Raw genomic sequence first — 25,452 nt, forward strand, 5'->3', positions numbered from 1 at the left:
GGCCACCCCTGCTTCTGTTGACACACTACCCCTAAAGCCACTCCCTCCAGTGCTGGCTCCTCCTCTGTCTCCCTGCACTCCTACCCTGGCTCCAATGTGGGGTCTCCTTGGTTCTCTATGAAGTACTCCAATCTAAATCAGTGTGGAGTCATATAACAGGGAGAGCATGGTTTAGGAAAATTCTATATTTTGTTGTTGTTGCTGCTGCTGTTATTCAGAAGGAGTATTGTGGACAAATGATGGAACTATTGGATTGAGTTGATACAATGTGCCCCTGGTCCTGTGTCTGGTGGGCTCTCACACTGGTGTGCGCTGGCTGCCCCTCTGTGTGGACTCTGGGGATTTGAAATAGGGCACAGGAAGTCAGGGAGGCCCAGCTCCACCCAGGTCACATTGCTGACACCCAGAATACATACTCTGGAAGTCCAGCTGCAGGGACAGGACATCTTTGAAGAGGATGCCCTCCTGCTTGGCTAGCTGCCCAGCTTCTTCCTGGGGCCCTTGCTCCCCGACAGCTGCTTTGAGCATGTCATCGTCCATTACTTTTGGCTCCATCGAGTCATATGGCCGGCTCATCTTCGCTGAGAAATTGGGTTCCTCCTTCACATACGGTTCCTTTGGTTTGAGAACAGAATTTGGCTGTGTTTGACATGATGTCAGGGCCTGTCAGGAGGCCACAGGCTATCCACTTCCATCCCTTGCCTGCTGTACCTTAAGGCAAATGCACTGCTGGAAGGCTGCCCCAGGCATTTGACTTCACAGCCACAGCTGGCCTCTACATGGGCCCACAGGGCTGGTGCCCACAGTGGTTTCCTTAGTCTATAGTTCTCAGGTCCCCTCAAGGCTAGTCTCTGACCTTCTGTTTCTGTCTTCACCTCGGTCTCTTGGTACAAGTCACTGACAGTGATCCTTGGAAGTGCCAGCCCCCAGTGGCCCTTCTGAGAACACTTCATCCCGGGGCAGACAGTCATACATGAGGAGACACTGACCCAATGTGGCCATGAATCCCTTGAGAAATGGGAACCTTGGGGTCTCAGAATGAGAGCGAACGTATGCTGCTTGTCTGAGAAGAACCTATGTAACTAGTGCTTGCCAGGCACATGGTTAGGTAGAGATCAGGATAAGGACAAACACATACAGCTGGTGTCTACTTGCTGGCTGTCCTAAGTCCAGCCCTATACCTGTTTGTGTCTCTTTCTGTAAGTTTGGATTTCTTACATTAATTTCTCTGTTACTTAAACCTAAATCAGGTTCAGTTGCTAATGGCCCAAAGGGATCTGCTGAGGCACCATGGTGAAGGCAGGGTCTCTGTGTTGGGTTAATTGTACTTGACTGCCATGCTTGGCTGGGTAGATCACAGCCCCAGAGGACTAGATACTCAGACCTCATTGTGACCATTTCCAACCCCAGAAAGGCGGGGCATTATGTTTCTGGGAGCCCACTGGAATTTTGCCTTGTGAAAACTCTGGGATTCTATCTTCCCCTTTGCCCCCACTTGTGTCTCATCTTCTTTCTTACCTCTGACCTTTGACCACTAGTCTCCCTGGACCTCTGGTTCTCCTCATCTTGATTCCAGGTGCCCTTTCCCTCTGCCTTCTATTCCACAGGGCCAGAGCAACTCCCAAGACTGCTCTGCTATGAATCCTGACAATCTGTCTTTCTTCTAAGACTGCTGCCCTCTTTTCTCTGGTACCATCCATGTGAATGCAGCAGATATAAGTATTTATTTCTATTCCTTCACTATCCCAATCAAAGATTCGGATGTCAATAACTCTTGCCTGCTCTTCCCTTCCACTCCCTACCCCATGTTGTAGAGCCAGTTCCTCTGATTTAAAAGGTTCCTCCCAGGAGAGAGAGTGTGACTCATAGAATGCAGGAAGCTCACAGAGTTACAACACTAGGATGCTGCTGAAGAGCTGATAGAGAGCCACACATGATGGTGCATGCCTTTAATCCGAGTATCTGGGAGGGAGGCAGAGGCAAGAGGATCTCTGTGAGTTTCAGGCCAGCCTAATTCTACATAGTGAGTTCCAGGATAGCCAAGGCTATGTAGAGAGACCCTGTATCGAACCAAACCAAATCAACCACACAAAGAAAAGTGAGTTTATATATGAGGAGTAAACAATTTCTGAGGAAGAAAAGACTTATCTTTGATAAGAGCAGTCTGTAAGTTAGACTTAGAGCTCTAGGACCAAACTGGCATGATTTGTCACCCATACTGGGGTTGGCTTTTCAGTGATGAGTGCCTTTGAGCCACTCATCCTTCTGTAAGTCACTGCAATGAGCTCGCTGGCTCACAGGTTATACTTGGATGGACTGGCTTCTTAGGCCTGTCATTGATATCTTATCTAGTGTGAAGGATGTTAGTATCTTCCATGGTCCCTGCTCTTTTTCCATCTGTGCCCTGATCCTTCAAAACCTCAACCTTGTCTTCCTACTCTCTCCTGTCTACTTTTCCTCTTCAGGGTAACTGACTGACTGACTCTTCCACCTCAGGGTGACTGACTGACTGACTGACTGACTCTTCCTCCTCAGGGTGACTGACTGACTGACTCTTCCTCCTCAGGGTGACTGCTGACTGACTGACTCTTCCTCCTCAGTGTGACTGACTGACTTTTCTTCCTCAGGATGACTGAATGCCTGACTCTTCCTCCTCAGGGTGGCTGGCTGATTGACTGACTCTTCCTCCTCAGGGTAACTGACTGACTCTTCTTCCTCAGTGTGACCGACTGACAGACTCAGTCTTCCCAAGCAGCTCTTGTGCGTATCAGCATCCTATTCTTCCTAAACAGTTTCCCTTAAAGTTCCTCATAATTTACCACTAACCTCAAAATTTTACCTCTGGGGAAATCTTTTAAAGTGGTTCATTTGTCAGATGTTACCTGAAAAGTACACAGAACTTTTTTTTTTTTTTTAAGGTGTTGTGCTTTGGGAAATGACTCAATTCTGGTGTCAAGACTTTGACCTCTGTTTCATCAAAGCCCATTAACTGTGACAGGTCAAGCTGGCTTTCAGTCATGCAAGCTAGCGTTCAGTCCAGCTCAGCAGGTTCTGTGCAGTGTAGGATTGGTGCAAGAACTGTGCTAAATGATTACACCCAGAGAGGACTTTGCCTCTGACTGTGTATCTTTTGAAAAGTAACGTCACCAGCTTAAGTCTTTTTCCTGTTAGGTAGATAACTCCCCACTCTACATCTGTCCATTTTTTTTTTTGTTTTTTGTTTTTGTTTTTTGAGGCAGGGTTTCTCCATGTAGCCCTGTCTGTCCTGGAACTCACTCTGTAGACCAGGCTGGTCTCAAACTCAGAAATCCACCTGCCTCTGCCTCCTGAGTGCTGAGATTAAAGGCGTGGGCCACCACTGCCTAGCTTTTTTTTTCCCTTTCCTTTTCTTTCTTTTTTTTACATCTGTCTAAGAAAGGACTTGTATTTAGTCCACACATCCATATCAAATAACTACCACATGCTGTGAGCCTTGGACAGGTCCTTTGTTTCAGAGTTGAATTAAATGGTTACACCAACATTTACTGACAAACATCTTAGTAGGTGTGGGGAATGGTGAAAGCACTTAGTAGGGACAGCTGGCTTGGTCAGGGAAGATACAATATGAGGGATAAAAAGAAAAGAAAGCAAGAAGAGATGATAGCCCAGTGAAGACCCCAAGCTGGAAAGCAGAAGTAATACAGGGTCTGTATTGCATTTGTATTCCATAATGGCTGGCTTGTAAGGTGGAGATGGATCGGATTTTAGTTTTCATTATAGCTGTTGTGGCAAGAATTACAAAAGGAGTGAGGCTAGCCAGGAGTGGTGGTGCATGCCTGTAGTCCTAGCGCTTGGGAGGCAGATGCAAGCGGATCCCTGTGACTCTTTGAGGCCAGCCTGGTCTACATAGTATGAGGCCAGCTTGAGCTACACAGAGGGACCTGTGTCAAAACAAACAAACAAACAAACAAACAAACAAGGAAAGGAAAGGAAAGGAAAGGAAAGGAAAGGGAGGGGAGGGGAGGGGAGGGAAGAGTGAGTGACCAGAGTGGTTGTAATACAGAGGGGTGGGACATCACTAGGAACTTAGTTTATATGAAGGTCTGAGACAAAATCTAGTTTGGAAGGTTATGCCTAAGCTAAAGTAATTGATTGACCCAATAATAGTGTTTGAAAGAGGAGTAGTGCTGAAATCAATTGCCCTCCAGAAGAATTTTTCTAGGAGAGTCAGAGGTTCGAGGCCACAGACAGCCATGAGGAGCCCTGAAGTGAGAGGGCACTAGGAGAGATTGCATCAGAATCTAGGCAGCCACAAGGTGCCCAGAAGAGAAAGACAAATCTTCCAGTTCCATTAGCTCCCTCAGATCCAGAGAACAAAGGGACTTTACGACTCACAGTTTTGGAGGGATGGGGGGACAGTGGTGGCTTTTAGTTCTATACCATGTGACCTGACCTGACCTAGTCTACATGACTCCTGGCACGGTGGCAGGCTTAGTTAAGAGAGTAAAGTTGCAATTCAGGTATGTCTTGGCCCAGGTATCAGGGGAAGCAGGGTTTGCTCACATCTGTAAGGAGGGAAAGAGAGAACTTTGTGAAAGCTACAAGGTCAGAGCGGCTCTCTATAACCAACCTTGTGAAAGGATACTGAAGAGGTGTGGCCTGACTTCTGAACCACACTTGAATTAAATAAATCATCCCAATATCTACTTACAAACATTGACAGGTTAGTGGGTGTATGGAACTATGAAAGCACACAGTAGGGATCTCTGTAACAGAAATTTCTCGATTGACTAATATGAAGATGTACCAAGAGGCACGACCTCATGTCTAACACAGAATCCACTTTCTTAATCACAACTCTATTGTATCCAGCACACTAGGAACAGACATTGTCACATGTTCTCTGCCTACAGAACAAGGCCCAAAGAATCCTCCCCTATGGGGAGGATGTTAATAATTTATCTAAATGGGGGTCCCGTTGACTTGCCTGATGATAGTGTCCTTGGTGAAGGCCAGAGGTAGGATGTGGAGAAGCAGTAGAAAGCTTTACAAACAAATCAACCAGGTAGCCTCTTCACTGGTTTCCCTGGGAAACAAGAGCCTGGGTTAGCTGGACCTGAAACACTATGCAGACCCTATGAGTTCCAAAGTAATGAGAATAAAAGCAACTGATGAGAATAAGTCCTTGTCTTACTCTCAGTGCACGCCACTTATTTAACTCCATGCCAGTTCTGGGAGCTATTTAAAAGGGACATCTTAGTGTCCCTACTTCCCAGATAGGGAAATTGAGGCTTGAGGTGTGTGTGTGGTGTGTGTGTGTGTGTGTGTGTGTGTGTGTCTGTGACCAAAGTCATAGAGTGAATTACTGACAGAGACTGAGATGGAACCTTGATATCTTTATTCTCATCGCAAACACTTCATACGGCACCAAATGAAATACCTTATTGCAGATCAAGAGGATGGATATAATAGCCAAACTCTAGAAGGAGTTATCAGTGTATCGGGTACCTCTCTTTCAATGAAACGAATCAGGCCAGGAAACTGGCTGATGGGCCTTTTTCCTACTTGCTTTTGCTGCTTTAAGATTTTATACGCACTTTTCTCTTTCAAAAGCCCGATTAAGTCTCAGTACAAGTGTAAAAATGACATGTGTGCTCATTTTACAGATGAGACGGGTCAGGTCGGAGTCCTCCAAGAAGAGTTACAAAACAGACCTCAATCATGCAACCTCTAATCTTCTGGAGCCTAAACTCTTGATTCTTACCTTTCCTAAGGACTCTCTCTCCTTGCAGTAGACGCTTCGTTTGGTTGCTGGGGAACCAAGCACCGCCACTTGGTTGCTAAGGGGAAGTCAGGCGATAAATATCCTGGGTGAAAGTTGATTCGTCACGTGGCCATATTTCTGGGTGGGGAAACGTTTCTAACACCAACCAGACTTGAAGAAAACAAACGTTTCTCCAATCAGCACAGTCAACGAGCTTCAACTTCTAGTTACGCTTTCTTTCTGCCCGCCTATGTAAATGATCGACACACCTTTTATCCAATAATAGTAAAGATTCTCTAGACTGACCAACGTGCTAATGAATCAAGAAGAACGGCCACTCATTTGGAGGCGGGTCCGGAGGTTGTGCCGCTAGGTTGACCGAGACCCCAGTGACTTAGCTTGCTTCGTGCCCAATCGGACGCCGCGGGGTGGGTGGGACTTCACTGAGAGTAGAGTGTCGTCCAATCGGAAGTGGGCTGTTTAGACGCTGCCCAATAGAGATGCACTGAGAGGGCGAGGTCAGGCCCGGCGCTCAGCGTTCCGGAGGGTGGGGCGGGGGCAAGTGTCAGTCAGGGCAGAACGCGGCGCGGGCAGCGGAGACCCGTGGCACACAGGAGTCCGGGCTGGAACGAGGCCCGCCGAGATGGAGTTCCTGCTGGGGAATCCGTTCAGCACCCCTGTAGGGCAGTGTCTTGGTAAGGCCGCGCGTGGGGCAGGCGTCGAGTGAGCCACAGCGGCTGACCGGGCTGGTGAGATCCGCGGGCCTCCTCCCGGCACTGATATCGCCTCACGTGCGGGTTGGGCCTCTGCCAATAAGTGGTGTCATCTCAAAGGTGGACTGGGCATCCTTGTCACGAGGCCTCTGCCTGACGCTGGTGCCACCTCACCCTACAAGGAGGCTCCCCCGAGGTGCCGATTGGACTTAGAGAGGTCCCCGGCATCCCTGCCCATCAGGGCCCAGCCTTTCAAGTCTCTCCCCAGAAGTAGTGTCCATGCTAGTCTGCTTACCCTTGCATAATTGGGAGATGTCACTGCGAGTACTCTTCCCCAGGTATCTCGCTGCCTTTGCTCCCAGGGCCTCTGTCTCCCGGAGCCTTTGTGGACTGGAACTCTTTCTTCCGTCCTTGTCCCTGCTCATTGGTACCAATGGCTTTGAGACTGGGCACTTTCCCAGAAAATGCCCCATGCTGCACGACTTCTAATTTGAGCTGCAACTCAGACTGTAGGAGGGACTGGGATGGGGGAGGCCCTCCGGGAAAGTGACTGGCTTGGCAGGGGGATGGCATGGCGGGCAGAATCTCCTAGGCCTCCTAGGAAAGAAGGGAGGCAGGGCTGCTTTGTTGATAAGCAGTCCACTGGATCCCGGAAACTTGGACTCCAGTAGTGACTTTGCCAGGGACGCTCCTCCTGACCTTGTGCGCTTTATATTTTGACGTTCTCTTGTCTGCCACATGGGGTATTTGGAGATAAGATGTGGTGGGACTCTTCAAGTTCTAAAGTTCTGAATCTTCCTTGTTGATATTAAGCGCCTCCTTACATTGCCTCTTGCTCTCCCACTACATTAAGTGGTAGTAGAGTAATCAGAGCAGCTGTCAGTAGTGTAAGGAGTTAGAGGCGGTCAGTGTGCTGCATAAGGAACGGCACTGGCCGCTGTGAAGTTTTCTTACTGAAGAAAACACTGGCAGACCAGGGAATAGTTCAGTGGTAGAGCATTAGCTTAGCACACACAAAATCCTGGATTTGATCTAGGATCCAGCACTGCAAGTAATGAATAATAAAGCAATTTGGCCTTTCATCCAAGGTGGGAGCTTATGCCAACAGATCAGTCAAAAGTTCTGACTAGCTTTAAAAACAAACAAACAAACTTGGGGCAGGAGAACTGGCTCACCGGTTAAAGACATTGGCTGTTGATCCAGATTCAGGTCCTGGCGCTGCATAGTGGCTCACAACTGGCTGTAACTTCACATCCAGGGGATTGATTGCCCTCTTCTGGTGTCTTTTATATACATACCTAAACATATCATGTAAATGGTGCACAGACAGGCAAACAAAACGCCCACATATGTAACATTTTTGAAAATTAAAGTTGGGTCTGCCGGCTGGTTGAAATCATCTTTTCTGAACTGGGCTCTGTACTATCCTTATGGGTCTTATAGTTCAGGCAGTAGAGACTTGCTTGTTTTCTACTTTGTATATGAATTTATAGCCTACTTTTCTGTTGTTAGGTCTACAAACTTACGGAGGCTTTTTCTTCTGTTAATTGACATTTGGGAGCATTCTGTTCCTTTTGTTTTGTTTGTTTGTTTTTGTTTTTTGAGACAGGGTTTCTCGGTGTAGCCCTGGCTGTCCTGGAACTCACTTTTTGTAGACCAGGCTGGCCTCAAACTCAGAAATTCGCCTTCCTCTGCCTCTCACGTGCTGGGATTAAAGGTGTGCGCTACCATGCCCTGCCATTCTGTTCTTTTTTGATAAAGTGTCTTTTATAAGTGATCATGGATTCTGGGACCTGAAAGTCTTTTCCCACTTCTATGACATTTCTTTCTCTGATGTTCACTCAAGTATCTCTTTTTCTCTGTATGTATATGTATATATGTGTGTGTATATAAATACCGCAATTTTACGTGTTTACATATAAACACATATATGTGCATGTATATATATAAATATTTCAGTTTTATGTGTTTGTTTTGCCTTCATGTATGTCTATACACCACTTGATTCCTTGTGCTCACAGAAGCCAGAAGAGGGTGTCAGGACCTGGAACTGGAATTCCAGAAGCTGTGAGCTGCCATGTGGGTGCTGAGCGTCTGACCTGGATCCTTTGGGAGAGCACCAGTGCTCTCTACCACTGAGTTATCTCTCCAGCCTCCCCTCTCATATTGAAAAGATTTTATTTTATTTTATTTCTTTTTGTTTTTTTTTTCGAGACAGGGTTTCTCTGTGTAGTCCTGGCTGTCCTGGAACTCACTTTGTAGACCAGGCTGGCCTCGAACTCAGAAATCCGCCTGCCTCTGCCTCCCGAGTGCTGGGATTAAAGGCGTGCGCCACCACGCCCGGCGAAAAGATTTTATTTTATTTACGTATGTGTGTGCATGCGTCGGTGTGGGTGTGAATAGGGTGCCCGTGGAGGAAGAAGAGGGCCTCAGATTCCGTGGTGCAGAGTTACAGGTTTGTGATCCAGATGATATGGGTGCTGGGACCCAAACCCCAGTTCTCATGATTGGGTAGCAGGTGCTGTTCAGGACCGAGTCCTCTCTGCAACCCTGACTGTGTCTCCCACTCTCCTTTCTGTTTTCCTCTCCTCTTCAAGCGCCCTTTCACTGCAGTCTAAATTCACTTCTCTACCCAATGTTGAGCTCAAGGGAACTAGAGGGGTGGAGAGGGGGGTAGGGGAGGGAAGCTGAGGATATGAAGGGCAGAATGTAGAGAGAAGTAAGGGATGTAGGGCCATTTGAATGGATGGAAATAAGTAAACGTGTTAGATGTGACCTGCGTCAAATGACCTTGATTATGGAACCTCAGAAGGTTGTGTAGGCATTCCAAGCCTGAGAGTGACTGACTGCTGAGCAAAAGGAGGGAAGGGGGGGAGGACCTGTGTTCAGAGTGCTGACTTTGAAGGGTTCATGTCTGCTAGCACTTGGTCTCTTATCTAGAACATTGTAGAGACTCAGTGAATTGCGCTCTCTGTTTACAGCAGAACAGTCAGGGCTGGGTTTTCTATCAGCAGTGGCTGTGTGATCTGACTGGTTTATGATCTGTGAAGGAAAGTACCCTCCCAGGCCTTAGATCCACTATTGCTTATAAGAGACACTTAAAGGGCTGGATAGGTTTTTAAAAAATACTTATTTATTTATTTTATGTATATGAGGGCTCTATCTGCTTGCACACCTGCATGACAGAAGAGAGCATCAGATCCCTTTACAGATGGTTTTGAGCCACCATGTGGTTGCTGGGAATAGAGCTTAGGACCTCTGAAAGAGCAGTCACTGCTCGTAACTACTGAGCCTTCGCTCCAGACTTAGGTGATTCTTTTCTTTTTTCTTTAGATTTATTTATTTATTATATGTAAGTACACTGTAGCTGTCTTCAGACACACCAGAAGAGGGGGTCAGATCTCAGCACGGATGGTTGTGAGCCACCATGTGGTTGCTGGGATTTGAACTCAGGACCTTCGGAAGAGCAGTCGGTGTTCTTATCCATTGAGCCATCTCTCCAGCCCGACCTAGGTGATTCTTATTATGAGCACTTGTTCCTCTTACAGAGTTCACAAGTTCAGTTCCCAGTATCCACATGGCAGCTCACAACCATCTATTAACTGGTTTTACGGGGATTTGACACCCGTTTTTGGCCTTTGTGTTATGTGAGTGGTGCATATGTACACATACAGGCAAACACACACAAAAAAGAAAAGGAAATTTGATCATGAAGATGATAAAAGGAGCATGTTGCTAGGCAGCTACGAGCCAGCAACTGGGCCTTGGTCATTTTAGCATATAAAAATGATAAATTGACAGGTTGAAATTTTAGTGGATGTTCTGTAGGGTTGTGGCAAAGAGTAAAGGTGATTTTTGGTACTTTAATTTTTTAAAAAGTATCTACCTATGTTCGGAATGGTGGTGAGTACTAGTAATCCCAGGGGGAGGTGGAGCCAGCAGGATTATGAGTTCAAAGCCAGCCTCAGCTACATTGAGAATGTGAGGCTGTCGTGGGTTATATGAGACCCTATTCCAAGAAACCATCATCAGCAACAAATGGTATGTTTTGGGAATGGGGGAAGGGTATAGAGAAATAGCAAACACAAGGCTAATGCTGAAAACAGTGACTGAGGGACTGAAGAGATGGTTCATTAGTTAAAGACCCTGGCTGCCCTTCCCAAAGACCCAGATTCGATTTCCAGTATCCACACGATAGCTCACGACCATTTGTTAACTCCAGTCTGAGGAACTCTGAGACTCTTCTGGCTCTGTAGACTGTCAACAAGTATGCATGTGATACACAGACATGTGTAGGCAAAACACCCATACTCATAAAAATTATAAGTAGATAAATCTCTAAAAAAATGTAATAGCAGCTACAGGGCTGGAGAGATAGCTCTGAGGTCAAGAGCATCAATTGGTCTTGCAAATGACCCAGGATCAGCTGCCAGTAGCAACGTGTTGCCTCACAATTGCCTATAACTCTAATTCTGGAAGAGCTCTATCGGCTCCTACATGCTTGTGGTACACATACATGCACTCAGGCGCGTACACTTGCACATAAAATACAAATAAATAGATATTTAAGACAGTTGCTAAAAGTAGTTCTCTAAGGATCATTTGCTCCATCTAGCTGTTTTGTGATTGGTTGTCCTTCCCATTTTAGAGATGGGGAAACTGAGGTTCTAAGGAGAGAACAACTGTTTCACCAGTAGGTGAGACAGCCAGGATCTCTGGACCTGGGATTTAGGGCTTTGGGAGAAAAAAACAGAGCTGCCTGGACTGGTGACAAGATGTAGGTGTTTAGATGTCAGAAGAGAGTAAAGGAAGGAATGGGCATGTCCTTCTGAGGTACTCTGTAGGCCAAGAGGAGGGTATGGTGAGGAAAGAGGTTGGTGTGGGGAATGGGGTAGGTAAGGTTCAGTGACAAGATGAAGCCCTACTCTGGGCGGGCAATATATATATATATATATATATATATATATATATATTTTTTTTTTTTTTTTTGAGACAGGGTTTCTATGTATAGCGCTGGCTGTCCTGGAACTCACTTTGTAGACCAGGCTGGCCTCAAACTCAGAAATCTGCCTGTCTCTGCCACCCAAGTTCTGGGATTAAAGATGTGCGCCACCACCACCCGGCGGGGTGGGCAATATCAAAGATGACTTTTTTTTTTTCCTGTGCTAGGATTTGAAGCCAGTGCTAAATATGGCTTCCACTAATTGGCTTCAACTTTTAGTTTCCCACCCATAAAGTTTTTATTAGCTGCACATGCCTAGTACCTACGTATCTTGGTCATTTCTGAGTACCTGTAAAGTCCCAGGCCTCGGGAATACAGATATTTGTGGGGTTCTGCTTGGACACAGGGCCTTATGAGTGCTAACCAAGTGTGGGTATTCAGATATTTAAAAGCTACTATCAAGGAGCCTTTAGGAGAGAAAACGTCCTTACTAAACATGTCTTGGGCTGGAGTGGCTGGTGGAGAAATTATTGTAGACTTCTTGTGTGGTGTTGTTTGGTTCAGTATGTAGTCTGCTCATGTAGTATTGGCAGCCAGGAACACAGTCTGACATAGCTATCTGGGCATTTCACATATAGATCCAGTTCTTTTTTTCTGGAAATTGCTCATGACCAGACTCTGTAGTTTGGGGCTAAGAAGTGTGGTAGAAAAACTATTAAATAAATTCAAGTATGACTCTTTAATAGTAACCTTCTATACTCAGTGTTGGATGAAGTTGAATGCCACATATCGGGAGGTCCCCAGGTCAGGTCCCTCGTGTTCTGCAGATGCATGCCATTTCCCTTGCATTGGCTAGACATGTTTTCAGAGATTCATTTCAATTCAATGATTATCTCTTTTCTTCAAAGTATTTCAGCCACAGACAGGAGGCAGCTAACCAGGCACAGTGTTTGTAGTGTTGGACATGAAGTACTTTCCAGTGTCCTGTGAATGAGAAAGGAAGAACTCAAGCCTAGCTATTTATATCAAGAATAATTAGTTGTCCCTCTGAGTGCTGTAACAGTTGGCAGTTGTAGAAAGCCCTTTAGCCTTGTCATTTTCTCTTTTAGTACAACGATGTAAGTTACATACAAAGAGACTAAAAGGAGCTTACAGTGTCTCCCTTTGGAACTTAACATTACTAAGCAACAACAGCAAGCAGACCCTGTGCACAGAACATCACTGAATCCTCAGAACACTGAATTATTTGAGATTTATAATTTCTGCTGATTTAAAGAAATCCGGCTCTGGGAAGCTAAGAGACTTGTGCAGGCCAGTGACAGAGTGAAGCTTGGAATTCGCTCCTGGTCAGTGCCCACTTGGCATTGGCCCATATGTCACTTCCTGGACTCAGAATGCATGATTTGTCAGCATCAGAACCCGGAAGGCCTGCCAAGGCCCCACTCAGAGTTTCCAAGGCAGGCTCTAGAATTTTGAATTTCTAATCACCTCCCTAACCGTGCTGCTCTCTGGATGACACTCTGAGAACCATTGCTGTAGACGGAATGTTTCACTTCTTTGCATCTTTTCTTGATCTTTCTTCAAACACTACATATGGACTTTGAGGGACTATCTCTAAAGGGTGATTATTTCAAATTCATTTCCTCAGACATTTAGTGGCTTTATATTGCCCACCTGTACATGTCTAGCTAAGCATTTACCAGGTTGTACAGTCAAGCAAAGAACTTGGACAGATCCCTAGATCATATAAGACAGAAAGTAATTGGGTAAGACTGGACAGGTTAATGAAATAACATAATAAAGGAGAGGAAGAAGTATTAATAAGAAAGTATTTAAAGCCGGGCGTGGTGACTCACACCTTTAATCCCAGCACTCGGGAGGCAGAGGCAGGTGGACTTCTGAGTTCGAGGCCAGCCTGGTCTACAGAATGAGTTCCAGGACAGCCAGGGCTATACAGAGAAACCCTGTCTCAGAAAACCAAAAAAAAAAAAAAAAAAAAAAAAAAAGAAAAGAAAAAAGAAAGTGTTTAAAAGAGTAAGATCATTTAGTTTTCACAGCACTGGTATAAAGAGATACAGCTATCATCTCTGGTTTGCAGATGGGAGCCATCAAGGCAGCACAAAGATGTGTTAACCTACTTGGGGTCACGTGGCTAGTAGTGAGGGGGTTAGAGTCTAAACCCAGCACCCTGCTTTGGGAGTTGCACTGGGATGCCCATGGCAGTTACAGAAAGATGATTTTTCTCTTAGCATCAAAGCCCCACCTGTGCAGAATGAAATAGGTAGGTCCTACTAGGAAATTAGCTACAGACAGTGACACTTGCTCCAAGGTCAGGGGTAGGGACACTTCCTATGAACCTCCATCAGAGATGAAAGGGGCAAGCCGCAGGTGTACTGGGACAAAGTCTGGAGTTCTGAGAAGATTTATCCTTCATTGCCTGGACAGGTTATAAAACACCAGACTAGAAGGACACAGGAGGCTCAGCTGTTTTTTCTCTTCCACTGCTTAACATCTGCAAGTGCAGGGCCTCTGGGAATGCCATGACCCGGGCACTATTTGGAATAGTTCACATTCTCATATAAAAAAATCACAAAGAAAACAAGAAAAACAGAAAAATTCAAAGGAGAATAAAATTCTCATCATAAACTTCCTTACAAGTCCCTTCAGATTTTTCTTGTTTTTGTGTATGTTTTATTTCATGCAAAGCAATATCCTCTACCCTCTCAGCATGTTCCTGTATAACCTCTTAGTTACGCATTTTCTGACTTAGATTTGAGATTCTCAGAGGGAGGGGGTAATAAACACTGCTCTTTGAGGAGAATCACAATAGGGATGTTGCTCTTGGCCTGGAGATAAAGCAGCCAGAATGTTTTGACTGACCCAGAAGTCTGGAAGGATATAACATTCAAGTTTTGTGGGCTGGGCCAGCTTGTTTTTCCTTTTTAAAATTTTATTATTTGTGTGTGTGCACGTGCTGCCTGTATATATATCTGTGCATCACTTGCATGCAGTGTCTAGGGAGGCTAGAAGAGGTCATCAGATCCCCTGGACCTGGAGTTATACATGGTTGTGAGCTGCTGTGAGGGTGCTGGGAACCAAACACAGGTCTCCTGAAATCCTAGTAAGTGACCTAACCTGCTGAGCCTCCTCTGTAGCCCCCCAGCTGGGCTTAACTCTTTTCACTTATGTGTATGTACAAGTGTGGCTGTGCTCAGTTATCTTATGTATGTGTGTGTATGAGTGTGGCTGTGCTCAGTTATGTGTGTGTGTGTACAAGTGTGTCTGTGCTCAGTACCACAGTGCTCCGGTAGAGGTCAGAGGACACTGCCTGGGAGTCAGTGCTCTCCTGTCATCTTGTGAGATCCAGGACTTGAACTCAGGTCATTAGGCCTGTGTGTGAGTGCCTTTACCCACTACTGAGCCATCTCTCTGGCCCTTACTATGTTTAGAAAAGAGGGTTATACAAGCTAGTTTCAGACTTTGCCTCTATGTAGTGTTCCTTTCTCTTGACAAAAGATTCTCTTTGATTTTCTCCATCTGAACATCAAGCCTTGTACCACCTTTCTTTAAGCTATCCTCTGAATGCCTCCTCCTGTTTGTGGCGTAGTCTACCATCCAATTTACAGAGTGGTTATTGCCAATAGAAAACAAAATGTGCTACTGTAGCCTAGTTTTACCAATGCACTGTATGCATTGCTCCATAAGGGCATCTATGTCCAGTCATTTTCTCTCCTTAAAATATCTTAGTAAAATGCATATGATACAATTTATACACTATTTTTATGCCTGTGTTTGTATATGGAGACCAGAGGACAACTTCATATGTCCTCCTCAGGACCTGGCAAGCTCTCTCATGGTTTGAGGCCCATAAGTTAGGCTAGACTAGCTGGCTAGTGAGCCCCAAGGGTCCTTGTGTTTTTGCTTCCCCAGTGCTCCTTTTTGTGTTTGTGTGTGTGTGTGTGTGTGTGTGTACACAGCAAACTTTATTGATGGTATTCAAGAGAGTAGGAATTCCTAGGCCTTTCCTGTTAGTGTGTGGTGTGTGTGTGTGTGTGGGTGTACACAGCAAACTTTATTGATGGTATTCAAGAGAGTAGGACTTCCTAGGCCTTTCCTGTTAGTGTGGTGTGTGTGTGTGTGTGTGTGTGTGTGTGTGTGTGTGTGTGTACACAGCAAACTTTATTGATGGTATTGGAGAGAGTAGGACTTCCTAGGCCTTTCCTGTTAGTGTGTGGTGTGTGTGTGTGTGGGTGGGTGTACACAGCAAACTTTATTGATGGTATTCAAGAGAGTAGGACTTCCTAGGCCTTTCCTGTTAGTGTGGTGTGTGTGTGTGTGTGTGTGTGTGTGTGTGTGTGTACACAGCAAACTTTATTGATGGTATTCAAGAGAGTAGGACTTCCTAGGCCTTTCCTGTTAGTGTGGAGATCTGGAACCTATGAGGGAGATGCTTACTGTCGGGAGCTGAGTTGGGACAGGGACAGGGACTCCTCAGCTGCTAGGGACCTCTCTATTGCTCTCATGTCCTTGCTGGGGTGGGTGGTCCAGGGCTTCTTACTCCTTGGAAGCCATGTAGGCCAAGGTCCACCACCCTTTAGCTGTAACTGTAGTCACTGTCTTACCAGGAAATGAGCTTTACAGAGTTGTCATTGAGAGCAATGCCAGCCCCAACATCAAAGGTGGAAGAATAGGCATCACTGTTGAAGTTGCAGGAGACAACCTGGTCCTCAGTGTAGCCCAGGATACCCTTTAGAGGGCTCTCATATTCCTGCTTCACCACCTTCTTGATGTCATCATACTTGGCAGGTTTCTCCAGGCAGCATGTCAGATCCATGGTAGACACACTGGGAGTAGGAACATGGAAAGCCATGCCAGTGAGCTTCCCATTCAGCTCTGGGATGACATTTCCCACAGCTTTGGCAGCACCAGTGGATGCAGGGATGATGTTCTGGGCAGCCCCACGGCTATCACACCACAGCTTTCCAGAGGGGCCATGCACGGTCTTCTGAGTGGCAGCGATGGCATGGACTGTGGACATGAGTCCTTCCATAGTACCAGACTTGTCATGGATGGCGTTAGCCAGTTGGTGGTGCAGGAAGCATTGCTGACAATCTTGAGCGAGTTGTCATACTTCTCATGGGTCATACCCATCATAAACATAGGGTATCAGCAGAAAGAATGGAGATGATAATCCTTTTGGCCCTACCCTTCAAGTGTGCTCCAGCCCTCTCCATGGTAGTGAAGACACCAGTAGATTCCATGACATACTCAGCACCAGCATCACCCCATTTGAGGTCAGCAGGTACGGAAGATGGTGGTGGCCTCCTGTTGATAATAAGCTTCTCATTCCCTTGACTGTGCCGTTGAATTTGCCGTGGGTGGAGTCATACTGGAACATGTGGACCATGTAGTTGAGGTCAATGAAGGGGTCATGATGGCAACAATCTCCACTTTACCAACTGCAGAGCAGAAGGTGGCCCTGGTAACCAGGCACCCAGTATGGCCAAATATGTTCACTCTGACCTTCACCATCATGTCTGAGCGATGGGGCTGGACACTGCACAAGAAGATGTGACTGTCTCTAGAGTATGGAGGAGCAGAGAGCTATTTTATTTTATTTTAGACAGTCTTACTATATAGACAAGGCTGACTTGGAATTTAGAGATCTGTCTGCCTCTGCCTCCTGAGTGCTAGGGTTAAAGGCTGTTCCTAGTGAACTTTTATTTTCATTTTGGGGATCAGGCTTAGGTCCTTACATGACTGAGCTGTCCCTTAGCCCTCATTTAACCATTTTAAACACATAATACAGTGGTACTGGTGCTCATTTTTGTGCGGAGCATCACCACCATCTATCACTGACAACTTTATTTCACAAACCGGAAAGACCATCCCCTGGGCCCACACCCTATCCCCTGGTAACCGCCATTGTGCTTCAGATACCATGAACATAACTCTCTAGGACTTTTGTATGAAGAACCATCCAGGATCTGTCCTTTCATGTCTGCTTCACATAGCACAATTTCTTAAAGGTTCATGTATTAGAGCATGTCAGTTTGTCTTTCCTTTTAAAGGCTTTGTCACATTCCATTGTGTGCACCCACTGATGGACGTTTAAGTTCCTTCTGCTTCTTGGCTGCTGTTAGTAATGCTACTATGAACATAAGTGTGCAAATACCTGTTTGTCTTTGTATTAAATTTGTTTGGATATATACCCAGAAGTGAAATTTGTAGGTAATGTGGTAATTCATTTTTAAGTTTTGGTGGCCCTGGGGGCATTGGCCTAGGGACTTCACATGTGCCAGGTGAATGCTCTACTACTGAGCTCTACCTCAGCCCCACTTGTAGTTTTTGAGGATCCACCTTGCTGGTCTCCCAGGTACAGCACTTTACCTCCCCCCAGGAGCATGCAAACTCCATCCCCATCTTTATTAACAACTGGTTCTCAGGTCTGCTGCCTTCCTTTGTAATGTCCATGCACTGGGCGAGGCATGCTCTCTCCTAATCTTCCTTCCTTCCTTCCTTCCTTCCTTCCTTCCTTCCTTCCTTCCTTCCTTCCTTTTATTTTTTTGTTTTTGTTTGTTTGTTTGTTTGTTTGTTTTTTACGGTGCTGTGCATTGTTGAAGGTAAAATCTCCTAAGTGCAAGCCCTTAATTGTGGTTTTGATTTGTATTTCCCTAATGATTCATGATGTTGAACATCTTTCCATGTTGTTACTATCTTCTTGGAGAAAGATCTGCTCAAGTTCTTTACCTAGGTTTTGAGATGTTAATTTTGTTCAGTTTTAGGAATTTCCTGTGTAGTCTTGGTATCAGCCCACAGCAGATGTCCACCACTCTCTGTAGGACATTTTTTTAATTTGTTGCTCCTGTCCTTCAGTGAGCAGTTTTTAGTCCAGCCTGTCTTTTGCTGCTTTTGCCTTTGGTGCCATGCTTTTAAAAAGTTCTTCCTTAGTGGAGCCTAAAGATAAAACACTTGGGGTTATGAGGACTAGCTAGCCTGGCTCCTCTCCATATGCTGGGTGGTGAAGTACCTTTTTTCCCGTTGTGGGGCTGGACAAGGTCTCATTGTATAGCCCTGGCTAGTCTAGAATTGTGTAGAACAGGCTGGCCTGAAACTCAGAGAGACCCACCCACATCTGCTTTCCAAGTGCTGGGATTACAGGTGTGAGCCACCATGCCCAGCCTGTCAAAAAAAGTTCTCTCCTAGCGTGTATTGGCCACACATATCAACAGGCTCCTCATAGCATGTGCTGTATTTGAGTGTATCAGCCCCCGTTCTCCTCTCATTTTCCTCCCACTCCTTGCCTTGCTCTCTCCAGTGAGGCCCTCCTCTTACTTTCCTGGGTTTTTTGTTTCTGTGAGCCAGTGAGTTTAATTAGGGTTACTTACAAAAGCGCAAGTAACTTACTTGTGTGGACACCACTAAAACAGTCTCTCCCTCCTCCAGCAACCATTTCCTGCCTATAAATACTCAAAGAGGAATGGAACCTGGTGAACTTCTCCCCATAACAACTGTTAACTGTTAGTGCACCCTCAGGGATGGGCAAGGCCTCCTGAGGCCCTCCATCTTCATGGCACAATGGTGCTGGGCCCAATCATTTGCCTGTCATCACAACCTCTGTGAGTTTAAAGAGGTGAAGGCAATTGCCATCAAATCTGAGAACCTGAGTTCAATCCCCAGGACTCACTGGATGGAAATACAGAACTAACTACCACAAACTGTCCTTTAATCTCCACATACATGCCATGGCAATTGTATGCATGTTCAGGAACAACACAAACACACACACACTCATGAAATATAAAATATTTTAAAAGTGCAATAGCATGTCACACCTAGAAGACAATAGTAGACAGTACTTTTTCCTTGATGTTCTCTGAGACTTGGAAAGGGAGATATAGATATCCCACTGAGAACTGTGCGTGTGCGTGTGCGTGTGTGTGTGTGTAGGAGGGATGTTTGCCCACTTGTACATGTGGTGGCCAGGAGTCAACATCTGATGTTTTTCTCTACCACTTTCTACCTTATTTTATTATTACATTTATTTATTATGAGTGCATGCACCATTGTGCACATGGGAAAGTTAAAAGATAGATTGTGAAGCCCGGCGGTGGTGGCGCACGCCTTTAATCTCAGCACTTGGGAGGCAGAGGCAGGTGGATTTCTGAGTTCCAGGCCAGCCTGGTCTACAAAGTGAGTTCCAGGCCAGCCAGGGCTACACAGAGAAACCCTGTCTCAAAAAACTCAAAAAAAAAAAAATGATAGATTGTGGGAGTTGGTCCTGTTATTCTACCAGGTGGGCCCTGGGGATTCAGCTCAGGTCATCAGGCTTGGTAGCAGCAAATGCCCTCCCCAGCTGAGCCATCTTGCTAACCCATCTACTTTATTTTTTTGGAGACAGAATTTCACTGAACTTGGTATTCTCCATTTTGGCTACACTTGCTGGGTGATCCCCCAAAACTTGCCTGTCTCTGTCTCCCAGTGCTGGGCTTATAAATGTGCGCTGCCACACCAGGCTTCACAATGTATGTTTTAATTAGTGGGTTTTCCTGTGGCCTTTGACTCGTATCTAGTCGGCTGGCTCTGCTATGCCTTCCTGTTCTCCATCCCCTGCTCTACTTCTCGGTTTAACTTTTCCACCCTCGTACCCTGTGGTCCCCAGAGAAGTACCTTGTTTTTTTGTTGGTTTGTTTGTTTTCTTTTATGATGCTGGAGTTCAAATCCAGGGCCTTGCACATGCTAGGCACTGAACCACTGAGCTATGTCCCCAGCTCTTCTTGGCTAAATATCTTACAAACTTAATTTTCTTTAATTCTCACAAAACTCCAGGTAGGTAATGTCATTCATATACATGATATTGTTTGTTTGTCTTTTTGTTTTGTTTGGTTTGGTTTTTTTGGAGACAGGGTTTCTCTGTATAGCCCAGGCTGTCTTGGAACTCACTCTGTAGACCAGGCTGGCCTCGAACTCAGAAATCCACCTGCCTCTGCCTCCCAAGAGCTGGAATTAAAGGCGTGCACCACCACACCCCGCTTTGTTTGTCTTAAAGAGACATGAACTTGATATGTTACTCAGAGTGACCTTCAACCCCGGGGATCAAGTGATCCTGTCAGCCCAGCCACCTACGCAGCAGAGACTACAGTGCACATCACTGTCCCTGGCCTGACTCATATTTTATTGGCTCTGCCTCTAAAGTGCTGTGATTAAAAGCATGAGCCACCACGCCCGGCTGCCAGCTGCTGCTTTAACCATTAGTGCTGTCTTGGTAGTCTGGGAGGCATGTCAAAAATTCTCTTTGGGGTCTTATTTTTTAAATTAAGTGCAATCAAGAACAACTCACTCGGGCTGGCAAGATGGCTCAGCAGTTAAGAGCGCTGACTGCTCCTCTGAAGGTCCTGAGTTCAAATCCCAGCAACCACATGGTGGCTCACAACCACCTGAAATAAGACCTGATGCCCTCTTCTGGTGTGTCTGAAGGCAGCAAGAGTGTGTACTTATTTATAATAATAAATAAATCTTTAAAAAAAAAAACTCACTCTATCCCAAACTAGTCTGGAACTCACTGTAGCCCAGGCTGGCCTTCAACCAATACAATATCCTCTTTGCCTAAAACTCCTGATGCTGAGATTATAAATGTGAGCCACCACATCTAGCTTCAGAGACAGATTTCATCTCAGAAAATTGGGCTGAGATGCATAGAACTGAAGGACCATCCTCAAGGCTCATGGTTTATAAGTGCCAGAGCAGGGACTTCTCCCGCTTGACTGTAGGCACTTTTTTTTGTGCTACTTTATTGGGCTCTTGTATCTGCCATCTTTCTATCTGTATTCTACCCTAATCCCTTCTAATCTCCTAGTACTAGGCTGGAGAGAGAAAAGGTTAGAGGGGAAAGGGGGCATAGACCTCTTTAGACTACTTCCTGCTGACCTGGGGTGTTGAGTTTCCTGGGGCAAATCCAACATCTTTGTTGTGAGTATATCTCCAACCAGCAACCCAGCAATCCAGCAATGACAAGTGCAATAGCAGGAACTGGCAGCAGGGGGAGCAGTCGCTGCCCCTGGCCCTCTGGGCTCTCCTATTTATACTCTCTTCCAGAGTCCTAGAGGTAAACTTTCTGCACCTGGCAAAAATCACACACACACACACAGACACACACACACACACACACACAGAGCACAGGACAATCTGAAGCAGCCCCATATTCCACACCTGAGATTAAAATAAAAACATATTCACATAGCATAAATGGGTTTTTAAAGAAACCGAACGTTTCACTACACTTGGCTCCTAAACAGAATGGCTTAGTGATTATTTGTATGACTGAGCAAATGGATGTCTGAATTACTTCAATGGCTGGAATCTAGGGATAGTTGTCTTAACCCTGAGCAAATGGATGTCTGAATTACTTCAGTGGCTAGAATCTAGGGATAGTTGTCTTAACCCAGATTAGTCCTCACATCAGTACTGGTTCACCCAGTTCTTCCTGGTAGGATTCTGAGAGCAAGAGTCCTCCGCCCACATGTGTTCTGAGGATTGACTAGAGAGTGTGCTTCCTTCAGCAGCCTGGAGGCTTTCCAGCAGGATGAGCCACGGAGTCCACTCTCTGATTTTGTTGAAGAACTATGGTTGTGGGTGGATGGAGAGGAGATGCCAGCTGCTGGTTATTGTTGTTTTCTGGTTTCTCGGACAGGGTTCTCTGTGTAGCCCTGGCCGTCCTGGAACTCACTCTGTAGACCAGACTGGCCTCTACCTCAGAGATTCTCCTGCCTCTGCCTCCGAGTGCTGGGATTAAAAGGCATGAGCCACCACGCCCAGCTGCCAGCTCCTGCTTTAACCATTAGTGCTGTCTTGGTAATCTGGGAGGCATGCCAACAATTCTCTGTGGGGTTTTATATTTTAAATTAAGTGCAATTAAGAACAACTCATTATATCCCAAACTAGTCTGGAACTCACTGTAGCCCAGGCTGGCCTTCAACTAATGCAATAATCTCTTTGCCTATAAATGTGAGTCACCACATCCAACTTCAGAGACAGATTTCATCTCAGAAAATTGGGCTGTGAATCTTTGAAAGCTGGTGAGGAGAACAGGGCCCCGAATAGACATACTATTAAGCAGCAGCCCCTCCCCTTTCTTTTGCTGCTCCTCCTGAGATAAATCCTAGAGTTTTGGCGGACGGTTGGTCAGAGAAAGGAAATGTGGCCGGGGACATCGTCGTGCTGGGGAATTTGAAAGCTGAATTTGCTAGTGCCTTCCAGAGAGAGAATCAGATTCTTAGGTTAACTTCTGAAATGATTCCTCTTCCACCTCTCCTCCTCCTCTTCTCCCTCTTCCTCCTCTTCTTCCTCTTCTCCACTTCCTACTTCATGTGTATGAGGGTTTTGCTCGCATGTGTGTGTATGCACCACAGGCATACCGGGAGCCTGCTGAGGTCAGAGGAGGGCTTCAGTCCCCTGGACCTGGAGTATCAGGTGGTTGAGCTACCATGCGTGTCCTTTGAGAGCAAGTGATCATAACCACTGAACCACCCCTCCAGCTCCAACTTTGGAAATTCCTAAACCAGCAACTCAAACAATCACAGGGTTCCAGATAAAGGAGCCCCGGCTTCCTGTGGTCTCTCTCATTTATAGAGGGGAAACAGACCCAGGGAGGGTAGGTCTATGTTGTTTTTACCCTCATAAACACTTCTGACACCAAAATGTGAAAACTACCCCTGATACCAACTGGGAGTCAGTCCTCTGACTCTGTTCAGTTCTAGCACTGTTTGGAGTGGGTGCAGACCCCATTGGGTAGGGTTGACTCCTGTACAACTATCCTTCTTCGTGCATCAGCGAGCCTCCGTTACTGCCCCTGTGCTTCCTTATGACACCTTCTTCCTGCTTGATAGCCACAGTGTCCAGCAGCTTATAGACCTCAGCTTGCTCTGCTCGCCCTGATGTAAAGGATTCAGCCCACGAACAGCCAAGTGGAACAGTGCGTGGACAGGAAAAGGAGGATGAGCCCGAGGCCTCTGTGTCCACATCTCCCTGTTTGTCTGCATGCTCCAGTCTGGGCTCTTACAGCCCATCCGTCAGGGTCTATGGAGGCATCAGCAGGGTAGCCATGGTTGATTACACATCATTGTCCCTGGCTTGCTCAGCTTCAGAGCCACACCCTTCAGTGGGGTGGGGTTGTTATGGACTGAAAGTTCCAACCTTTGAACCTGCCTTGGTTTTTGTGGCAATTAGCTCTCCTTCTGAAGCTATCTCAGGGTCCCCCACTGCCTGTAATCTCATCCAGGCTGGGCATGGTAGCACATGCTTTTAATTCCAGCACTTGGAAGGCGAGGCAGTCAGATTTCTATGAGTTCAGGGGCTAGCCTGGTCTACCTAATGAGTTCCAGACGACTGGGGCTACACAGAAAGACCCTGTCTCAGAAAACAAAACAAAACTCCCTCCCACAAAGAAAATGCAAAACAAAAGAGGCCACTCCAGTTTGTGCCAGGAATCTGAACAAAGGCAACATGTCCTTCACCTGCCTTGGTGGGACCTTTCCCAAGTCCCACACTGAGTCAGTTTCATGACACCCACGGGGCTTTCTATTTACCCACAGTTTCTTGTCAGTCATTTCTTTCGGCTATTTGTTATGGTAGAGAGGCTCAACGAGGCAGTATCCAGATGCCATTTAGTAGAAGGGCACTTGACTCACTCACGGAGGTAAATACTTTTATTGTTTGAAAGTTAATCTCCTGATTCAGATTGCTTGGTAGGAAGAACAGTTTGGCTTAACTCTGGGTTTGATGCTTAAATGAAACTGGTCCCTAAAACCACCTTTAGCTTCTGTTTTCTTGGCTTTTTCTGGCATTCATTTCTTCCTTCCTTCCTCCCCTCCTTCCTTCCTTTTCTTTTCTTTTAAATATTTATTTATTTATTATATGTAAGTACACTGTAGCTGTCTTCAGACACACCAGAAGAGGGCATCAGATCTCATCACAGATGGTTGTGAGCCACCATGTGGTGGCTGGGATTTGAACTCAGGACCTTTGGAAGAGCATTTGGTGCTCTTAACCACTGAGCCATCTCTCCAGTTCTCTCTCTCTCTCTTGAGATTTATTTATGTATTTCATGTATGTGTGTATGCTGTCGCTATCTTCAGACACACCAGAAGAGAGCATCAGATCCCATTACAGATGGTTGTGAGCTGCTAGGGTTGAGAAGTGAGCAACCATGTTGGTGGGAATTGAACTCAGGACCTCTGGAAGAGCAGTCAGTGCTCTTAACCACTAGGCCATTCCTCCAGCCCTTGGTACTCATTTGAAACAGAGAAATCTGTCTCAGATGAGGACCTAGGACATCTGGGACTGGTCGGCACTCTGAAACTGATTTCCTGTGTGACGTCAGGTAGGTCGTGTCCTACTTGTTTATGTATTTGAATTACAGGTTCTTCAGGTTCAGTCCCAGTCCTGCAATGTAAGGATAAATTTTATAAGACAAAAGATGGACTTTCAGTGCCAGGCGGTGGTGGCGCACGCCTTTAATCCCAGCACTTGGGAGGCAGAGGCAGGTGAATTTCTGGGTTCGAGGCCAGCCTGGTCTACAAAGTGAGTTCCAGGATAGCAGGGCTGGACAGAGAAACCCTGTCTTGAAAAAAACCAAACAAACAAAAAAACCAAACCAAACCAAAATAAACAAACAACAAAAAAAAAAGGTTACTTTCAGTTTGTCTTGAAACTTTTACCCCTCCATAGGGGTAGTCTTAAGAATCCAATTTATATGTGTGTATACACATACTCATATACTTCATACATTTACTTATAGTTATGCATATAGTAAATTTATTTGTATATGTTATATGTATAACAAATATTGTATATTTGCTTTCTGATGTTTTCATTGAGATATGGTTTTCCTTTTTGGTTTTTTGAGATGGGGCCTTATGTTTTTCCTATAGGAAATACAATGTACAAATCTTAGTTGATGTATTCTTGACAAATGTGTATGTTTGTAGTCTGCACCCTGCCAAGATGTGGACAGTCAACCTCACACAAGGCTGGTTGGGTTTTGTTTTGTTTTGATG

The 25,452-nt window shown here is 45.8% G+C and overlaps 2 protein-coding genes across 5 annotated transcripts in view; one reads left to right on the forward strand and one right to left on the reverse strand.

The window, feature by feature from the left end:
- The window catches only part of Drc3 (dynein regulatory complex subunit 3), a 44,378-nt gene extending 38,294 nt beyond the window's left edge, over positions 1-6,084 (reverse strand). The window contains exons 1-3 of the mRNA XM_021177334.3: positions 5,744-6,084; positions 4,967-5,065; positions 417-615 (exon numbers count right to left, since the gene is read on the reverse strand). Coding sequence (XP_021032993.1) covers positions 417-576 — 160 coding nt within the window. The 5' untranslated portion in view covers positions 577-615; positions 4,967-5,065; positions 5,744-6,084. The remainder of the gene's footprint in view (positions 1-416; positions 616-4,966; positions 5,066-5,743) is intronic.
- A 44-nt stretch (positions 6,085-6,128) lies between these two features.
- Positions 6,129-25,452, forward strand: part of Tom1l2 (target of myb1 like 2 membrane trafficking protein) — a 122,127-nt gene continuing 102,803 nt past the window's right edge. For all 4 annotated transcript variants that reach the window (XM_021178425.3, XM_021178426.2, XM_029483880.2 and 1 more), the window contains exon 1: positions 6,129-6,438. In XM_021178425.3, the coding sequence (XP_021034084.1) occupies positions 6,387-6,438 (52 nt within the window). In that variant the 5' untranslated portion in view covers positions 6,129-6,386. The remainder of the gene's footprint in view (positions 6,439-25,452) is intronic.

The sequence above is a fragment of the Mus caroli genome, unplaced genomic scaffold, assembly GCF_978045245.1.
Source record: "Mus caroli unplaced genomic scaffold, Mus_caroli_1 scaffold_13, whole genome shotgun sequence".
NCBI classification, from domain to species: Eukaryota; Metazoa; Chordata; class Mammalia; order Rodentia; family Muridae; genus Mus; species Mus caroli.